Consider the following 8,918-nt stretch of genomic DNA (forward strand, 5'->3'; position numbering starts at 1 on the left):
ATAGTGGAATCAGAAGTTCTTGAAAAATTGTTGCTTGCAAAGGTAGGCTTTTGAATTTGTGTGATGTTGGAACTTTAATTATCTTTTTTTGTTCTCAGGCATGTAAGATTCATATTCCGATTTATTAAGGACACTTTCTATTAATAAAGGTCATGTTAAATATAAATTGTAGCTCCATAAATGATTCAAAACAAACAGTTTCTCAAGGATAAAAAGGACACAAACTTAAAAGGTATAACTGCACAGTAGATCGCTTTGCAGATCTAAGAGCAGATCAAAAATCACTGACCACGCCATTCCAATGTTCCCTTTTGGACACCATAATTTTTCTTGTCAAAACAGCCTTGTGAGTCTTATGAATTGTTTACTGTTCTTTCAATCCGCAGATTTAAACCCTGTCGCCTTTAAAAATGCCATAAAAGAAGCATTGTAAGTCAACCGGTAGTCTGTGGTGCTAGCTGTAGCCTGTAGTGAGAAACCGCCGATCACAGAGGTGACATCAATCCTCTTGAAAGCCGACGCGAGTTTGTTAGCTCGCCGGCGGCCTCGAGAGGGGAAAAACGCCATCCAAGTGGAGAAGTGTTCATCCCCTCGAGGACGGACAGTCTTCATGATGGAGTGACTGAGGCTAAAGCCTTGAGTGTACTTGTAGTCCACTCCATCTTCTTTAGCCAGGAACGTTACGTCATAGGCTGTCAATGCGCAGGGCCCTAAACCGTTGCGAGAAATACGTCCTTATGGCCAAAGTCAGAGCATCATAAATCGAAAGAATTAAGTTTATTTTTCACAAGCTGGTATAGGAGTAATTGGGCTCTGGTGAGAAAATGATTGGTTATGAAACCAAGCGGCAAGAGTGGAAGACTGACTGTTCTAAGATTGTTGGTTCAATCTTGAATGCTTCTCTGGGTTTTCCGGTTTCCTTCCACATCCTAAAAACATTCGTGAGAGGCTGATTGAACACTCCAAATTGAGTGAGTTTGTGCGTGATTGGTTGTTTGACTCCTTGTGCGCTGCGATTGGTTAACAATCGATTCAGGCCAGTGTGTACCTTGCCTACTGCCCATAGGCTCCAGGACCCTGGTGAGGATAAGCGGTTCAGAAGATGAATGAATGAATGGTTATTATACTCAGGGCTTGTTCACACTGGCAGCCAATGTCTAATCTTGAGCCAATTCAGATTGAAATTGGATGGCTCTGATTTTTGCGAGACTGATTGACACCCAATACAAGAGGTAGTTTTATCACCAATTATGGACAAGATTCTTCTCAGTCTGAACAGTCAGATGGGTTTTGACTGTCCGTGATGTCACTCTATGCTTGATGACGCCTTCGTTGCCACAGCAGCGTGTCAGGTGTGTCAATCTTGTGGCCCAGTCTGAGCAGCCCCAGATCTGATTTGGACACTTGCTAAAAATAGTGTGAACATACAACTCTAAAAACCAGATTTGAAGAGGAATCCAGTTAGAATCAGATATGCCTGCAGTCTTAACGCAGCCTCAGACTGAACAGCTCAGATTGATTTTGACAGTCCGTGATGTCACTCTGTTCGATGACTCCTTTGTTGCCACAGCACCATGTCAGATGTGTCAATAATGTGGCTCAGATCTGATTTGGACACTTGCTAAAAATCAGATTTAAGGAAAAACTTCTGGAATCAGCTATGCCTGCAGTCTGAACGCAGCCTAATGTGGCCCAGTTTGAACAGTCCCAGATCTGCTTTGGACACTTGCTACAATGGCGTACCACAAGCAACACATCACTTCCGCTCATTAACATTCATGGCGTTACCTACTGTTGCTAAGTGGGGGACAAACGGGAGCTTGTCCCCAATAATAAATGAATGGAAATCGTGTATGGAGGAGATGTTTACAGAGCTAAACCTACCAATTCTCTCCGAAAATGATGTCCCTGGTGCCAAATTCACTGGCAAAGATGTGGAAGAACATAAAAATGTTCAGTGAAAGAGATGGCTTGAGTATCGAGGGCTGAAAAAGACAAAATAAACGAGCCGACCTAAGTATAGCCTTAGCTTTTTTATCGGCACCTTTTTCTTGCACGACTGACAATGACATTCTCCTGTTTCAATAAGCTATCCTTTACCACCAGCCCTGTCTTTCTTATATATTATATCCTCTGGTTGTCCTACGTCTCTGACCTTTCTTAGGGGTAATTTATATTGTTAGTTTTGTGGAGCAATCGCAAAAGCTACTCAGTGACAGCCAACGAACACTTTTAATTTTTTCATTGATAACAAATCTTAATTCTATAATTTATTTACACCTCCCGTTTACTAAAGTTGTTGTTTTTCGTACAACAGAAAATAACTGCAGTCAGATATCATTTTTAATTCTTTTCAGGTCATTAATTGTCAGACAGAAGCAGTACGGCACAACGTCACGCTAAAAAATAGGTTAAAAATATATAAATGGCTAACCTCTTTGTCCTCTGAAAGACCATGCCAACCCAACAAAATGTTTACTGCATATGAAATGTGAATGGATTCACTGAGCTGCCGTTAAAAGTCTGCGCAAGTTGATTCATTATCTTTTCCTCCGAGTTTTTGGTTTCAGGAAACGTATGAAGAAAACATCCTTCATATGTCGTAATGTCTAAAGTCGTTTCTACAAGTTCCAAAACAGCAGTGAGTGATCGGCATGTTCGTTTTTGAAAGATTACCAGAGAAAAGTAGCAGAATTAACATGGTTTCTATGCGAGGGCAGGTCTATAATGTCCTGCGTCCGCTTTACTATGCAACGTCGCGGTCTAAAAATAGCATGCGTGCGGTACGCCATTGTGTGAACGTTCAACCCTAAAAATCAGATCTGGATCTTTTCAGATCAGCTCTTTTCTGGAATCAGGAATCTGATATGCCTGCAGTCTGAACACAGCCTATTGTGGCCCAGTCTGAAGAAGCCCAGATCTGATTTGGACACTTGCTAAAAATAGTGTAAACATACAACTCTAAAATTCAGATTTGAGGAGGAATCTGATTAAAATCAGATATGCCTACAGTCTGAACGCAGCCTCAGACTGAGCAGCTCAGATGGATTTTGACAGTCCGGGACGTCACTCTGTTGAACGACTCCTTTGTTGCCTCAGCAACATGTCAGGTGTGTTAATAATGTGGCCCAGTCTGAACAGGCCCAGATCTGATTTGGACACTTGCTAAAATCAGGTTAGAGGAAAAATCTTATCTGGAATCAGCTATGCCTGCAGTCTGAACACAGCCTAATGTGGCCCAGTCTGAACAGGCCCACATCTGATTTGGACACTTGCTAAAAATAGTGTGAACAGACAGCATTTGTGAGGAGGAATCCGATTGGAATCAGATATGACTGCAGTCTGAACGCAGCCTAATGTGGCCCAGTCTGAACAGGCTCACATCTATTTGGACACTTGCTAAAAATAGTGTGAACAGTCAGCTCTAAAAATCAGTTTTGAGGAGGAATCTAATTGGAATCAGATATGCCTGCAGTCTGAACCCAGTCATCCATTCATCATCTACCGCTTAATCCGGGTCGGGTCACGGGGGCAGCTGCTTTAGCAGGGAAGCCCAGACTTCCCTCTGCCCAGCAACTTCAACCAGCTCCTCCAGCGGGATACCAAAGCATTCCCAGGCCAGCCGAGAGGCATAGTCTCTCCAGCATGTCCTGGGTCGCCCCCGCGGCCTCCCGCCGGTGGGACAAGCCTGGAACACCTCTCAAGGGAGGCGTCCAGGAGGCATCCGAACCAGATGCCCAAGCCACCTCAACTGGCTCCTCGGGTGAACACAGTCATTTTAAAATGGTAATTTTATTAGTCAAGTTGTTTTTTTTTAGGAGGGAAAATGTTCTTTAAAGTACTTTGTTAACAGTAAATTTACAAGAATAAAGACTCGGTGGTGACCCTTTACAGGGTAACACTAACATTTCAGCAACAAGATAAAGACTCAGCCCTCTCCAAAGTGTGCCCCAACGCGCAAACAAATGGGTTCTACTCTGTCAATGCGAGCTGCCATGATGCATATCCAGGCCTTGCGCAAAAAACGGGAATTGCTTGCTGGACCCGTGGGCGCCACGTGCCCTTTATGATGCGTAATTAGTCTATTTTCAATTTGACTCAATTGTGTATATATAAGGCCCCAGGGGGACTCAACAAAGCGTACAACACTCAGTGTGCCGAGCCCTTTTAAAAAAGAGTATGGGAGAAAATATGCAATGTTCTTAATTTAATTTTGCAGTCCAGTTAGATGCCGAACTCCACCGAGCATAATTGCTTCTCACATAAATATGAATGTCACCTCACAAGCACTCTTTGGTAAGAGTGGTAGAATAGACCTTTTTTCTTGTCTTACAAAGTGGATATTCTAGGTGTCCTTGTGTGATGTGCCTTAGTCCTTGTGGTCTGAATAGACTGTGACTTTCAATTACAGTACTTTAGATTTGCGTGTTGTGTTTGGGAGGGAAACTGTCCAGAGTGGTGACGCGTGGCTGCGACTCATCTGTATTCCGTGTTTCGTCAGCACTTTTCTGCCAGTCGACGCCACACGTAATCTTTGTCTCCTTTATGTGTCATTCACCCCTTCCTCTCAGACCCCTCTAGTCGCCACCATTGCCATTCAGTGTACCTCACGTTCCATACAACCAAAGTTTAGTAGATGTGCAAAGGTGCAGCTTGAAGACATGAGAAATTTACATAGCCATCAAGTCCAGAGGTGCCAAAACTACTCATACTCGGTACTTACATAAAAGTGCAAATAACACATGACTGAAATGTACTAAAGCCCAAAAGTAAATTTCAAGGTCAAATATGTGCAGTACTTTGTTGATAGCTCGACACAACTAAAAACAACTGTTGAATTTGCGTGTTTGTGAAGGTCTTGAAACAATATGTTTCCATGGATTTGTTAACAACTGAACAGACGAACAAAAACTAGTTCAAAATGAACTACAGTCACCCGTCTCGCTTTACTGGCTAACTCGGAACTTAGAGGCAACAATAAGTTTGCAATTGATTAATCTAATTGATTAGCCCCCAGACTTAAAAGTTACAGTAGTATGAAAAAGTATCTGAACCTTTTGGAATTTCTCACATTTCTGCATAAAATCACCATCAAATGTGAGCTGATCCTTGTCAAAATCACACAGATGAAAAAACAGCTTCTGTTTCAACTAAAACGACCCAAACATGTATAGGTTTTTGTATTTTAATGAGGATAGTATGCAAACAATGACAGAACGGGGAAAAATGAGTAAGTGAACCATCACATTTAATCTTTTGTGCTCCCCCTTTTGGCAGCAATAACTTCAACCAGACGCTTCCTGTAGCTGCGACTTAGTCTGGCACATTGATCAGGACTAATTTTGGCCCATTCTTCTCTACAAAAATGCTGTAGTTCAGTCAGATTCCTGGGATGTCTGGCATGAATCGCTTTCTTTAGGTCATGCTACAGCATCTCATTAGGGTTCAAGTCTAGACTTTGACTTGGCCACTCCGGAATGTGTATTTTGTACACATGTAACCATTCTGAAGTTGATTTACTTCTGTGTTTTGGATCATTGTCTCGTTGCAGCATCCATCCTCTTTTTAGCTTCAACTGTCTGATAGACGGCCTCAGGTTTTCCTGCAAAACGTCCTGCTAAACTTTTGAATTCATTCTTCCATTAATGATTTTAAATTGTCCAGGCCCTGAGGTAGCAAAACAGCCCCAAATCATGATGCTCCCTCCACCAGGCTTCACGTTGGGGATGAGGTGTTGATGTTGGTGAGCTGTTCAATTTTTCCTCCACACATGACGTTGTGTGTTACTACCAAACGATTCAACTTTGGTTTCCTCAGCCCAGAAAATATTTTGCCAAAACTTTTGTGTAGTGCCCGAGTGTCTTTTTGCAAACATCAAACGAGCAACAATGTTTTTTTTTTGTTTTTTTTTTTGTTTTTTTTTAAGACAGCAGTGGCTTCCTCCATGGAGTTCTCCCATGAACACCATTCTTGGCCATAGTTTTAAATATAGTTAATGTGTGCACAGAGATAGTGGACTCTGCCAGTGATTTCTGTAAATCTTTAGCAGACACTCCAGGGATTCTTTTTGCCTCTCTGAGTATTCTGCGCTGAACTCTTGGCTTCATCTTTGGTGGACGGCCACTCCTTGAGAATGAAGCAATAGTGCCAAACTCTCTCCATTTGTAGACAACTTCTCTGACTGTCGATCGATGAACATGACTTTTGGAGAGGGTTTTGTATCCTTTCCTAGCTTTATACAAATCAACAATCCTTGATCGCAGCTCTTCAGACAGCTCTTTGGACCGAGCCATGATGCACATCAGACAATGCTTCTCATCAAGACAATTCTTACCCGGTGTGTTTTATAGTGGGCAGGGCAGCTTTAAACCACTCATCAGTGGACATACACTCAAAACTCAAAATGTTTGGCAAAAATTGGTTGCAATTGCTCTTTAAGTCTCCTTACGCAGAGGGTTGACTTATTTTCCCCCCTTTTGTCATTGTTTGCATGCTATCACTAAAATATGAAAACCTATAAATGTTTGGGTGGTGTTAGTTAATGCAGACAGTTTTTTTTCATCTGTGTGATTTTGACAAAGATCACATTTGGTGGTGATTTTATGCAGAAAATTGAGAAATTCCAAAAGGTTCAGATACTTTTTCATACCACTGTAGAAATAGGGTTCCGGGGATTAAAGCGTATACATACGTAGAACATATCTATCAAATTTATGAAGTAGCAGCAATTTTAGTTGGTGTCCTCCACAAGAAGAACAAAGTAGATTTTGAGACCAGTCTGACAGCTACTACTCAGCAAATACACTGCAAAATAGCCTTCCTCGTCTTCATTTCACACTTTACAGTCAACTCACTGGCTGCCATTGACGGAGATAGACACCCGATTCATTGGAACTGGGAGGGTTGGCAGCGAATGAACGAATGTTCATTCGCTGCCAGTCCTTCCAGTTCCAATGGATCAGATGTCTACTAGTGACAAACTGATTTGAATTCACAGCAAAGGGATGATGACCACATGCTTGGACTTCTATCCTCGTCAATGGCACTGAAAGAATTAATGTATCTTAATCATGTTGGGACGTTACTGTAATGAACATAAGCGCTCATGTCTGTTTTGCCTGGATTTGGCACAATCTCGACTCATTTCGGATGCAGTCCATCCATTGCTTCCTGGTTATTTCCGACAATTGGTCAAGTCTTCCAGCTGCATCTTGCTCTTATTTGCCTTTCCTGGTTTAGCTAGACCTTTTCCTGTCGGCACGCTCTGCCAGGCCAGCTCACCTCTCTCGACTGCTTCCCAACAGGGAAGAAGAACTCGTTGCTGCTGCAGAAATTCCAGAAGGACCTGAACGCAGGCGTTTTCAACACTCAGGAGAACGAGATATTGAAGCAGATCATTCGGCAGGACCGGGAGATGGTGATGATGGTGGACCGCAAGCAGTCGGTCAGCGGGATGAACTCGACGCCAATGTCCGGCAACTCCATCATTAACTCGCCAGCACAACCGCCCTTCTCCGCCGCCTTCGGGATGGGTCAGTTCCAGCAGTCGTCGGTTCCTTTGACCTACAGCGCTTCAGCTATCGCCAACGCCTCCGCCGCCCGTATGCTGCCGGCCGCCGCCGCAGCAGCCCTTTACCCTGCAGCCAGCGTCACCCACCTCGGTTCCTCACCTGCTAACCCGCAGACGCCTCTTCAGGGGGCTATTATGTCGCCGTGCTCCTTCACGGCAGCCATGTGCAGCCCACCGGTACAGACGCCTCTGGCCGGAAGGAGCTTCCAGTACGGCTCTCCTACGGCATCCCAGCTGTCGCTCATCCAGCAGCCTGTCAGCCAGCCGTCTCTCACCGGCCAGCAGACGCAACTTAGCCAGCAGCTGCCCACGTCGGCCGCGGGCGGTACCGGGACGCAGCAACATTCCCCGCAACAGCAACAGCAGTCTCCCCAACAGCAGCAGGTCCCTTCTCCCCAACGAGGCGAAGTCCACAAGAGCACTCAAGCCCTGCAGTCGGGCAGCTTGAGTCGAGACGTGCGACATTTGTCGGCCTCTCAACCATCCCTGCCCCACGACACTTCGCTTGGGCCGCGGGCGCACCAAGCTTCGGGCGACTCGCTGGCTTCCATCGCACCGCCGGCGGCGACGGCAGCACCGTCTATTCAGGGGATGAGTCTTCAAAGCGGCATCCGCACCACAGTGCCCCAGCGGGTCAATTTGTTCCGGCAGATGTCGTCAGGGGCCCTGCCGCCCGTGCGCTCCACGTCGGCGGCGGTGGCGGCAGCGGCGGCGGCCTCATCTTCATCGGGCCAGCACAGGGAATCCCCTGGCTCTCGGAGAGATTCTGTCCTGAGCAGTACGGAGACCGAGCAAGACAAAATGCGCTTTGCATCAAATTTATGATCCCGTTATTTTTTTTCTTATTGGTTTTTTGTTTTTCCAACCACGGAGGACCTCGTAACTACATTGTTTTTCTCTTCTCAGATAACCTCATTGAAATAGTGTAAATACAAAGCCCTTGTATTATATTTTAGACACATTGTCTCCCTACTTAAGAATGTATATTATACAGATAATCTCATTTTCTTTTACAGTACGCCATATCTATGAATATGTACACATATCCGGTATATGATGTGTGTATATAGATACAGTGGGGCAAATAAGTATTTAGTAAACCACTAATTGTGCAAGTTCTCCCACTTGAAAATATTAGCAAGGTCTGTAATTGTCAACATGGGTAAACCTCAACCATGAGAGACAGAATTTGGAAAAAAAAAAACAGAAAATCACATAGTTTGATTTTTAAAGAATTTATTTCCAAATTAGAGGGAAAAATAAGTATTTGATCACCTACAAACAAGCAAGATTACTGGCTGTCAAAGAGGTCTAATTTTCTATCGAGATCTAACGAGCCGCCACTCGT

General features: G+C 44.2%; 1 protein-coding gene across 1 annotated transcript in view; it reads left to right on the forward strand.

Annotated features, from left to right (window-relative positions):
• The window catches only part of LOC130905970 (potassium/sodium hyperpolarization-activated cyclic nucleotide-gated channel 1), a 203,151-nt gene extending 194,475 nt beyond the window's left edge, over positions 1-8,676 (forward strand). Inside the window, exon 8 of the mRNA XM_057819798.1 lies at positions 7,305-8,676. Within this exon, the coding sequence (XP_057675781.1) occupies positions 7,305-8,395 (1,091 nt within the window). The 3' untranslated portion in view covers positions 8,396-8,676. The remainder of the gene's footprint in view (positions 1-7,304) is intronic.
• Positions 8,677-8,918: the final 242 nt, after the last annotated feature.

The sequence above is a fragment of the Corythoichthys intestinalis genome, chromosome 17 (genome assembly GCF_030265065.1).
Source record: "Corythoichthys intestinalis isolate RoL2023-P3 chromosome 17, ASM3026506v1, whole genome shotgun sequence".
Taxonomy (NCBI): Eukaryota; Metazoa; Chordata; class Actinopteri; order Syngnathiformes; family Syngnathidae; genus Corythoichthys; species Corythoichthys intestinalis.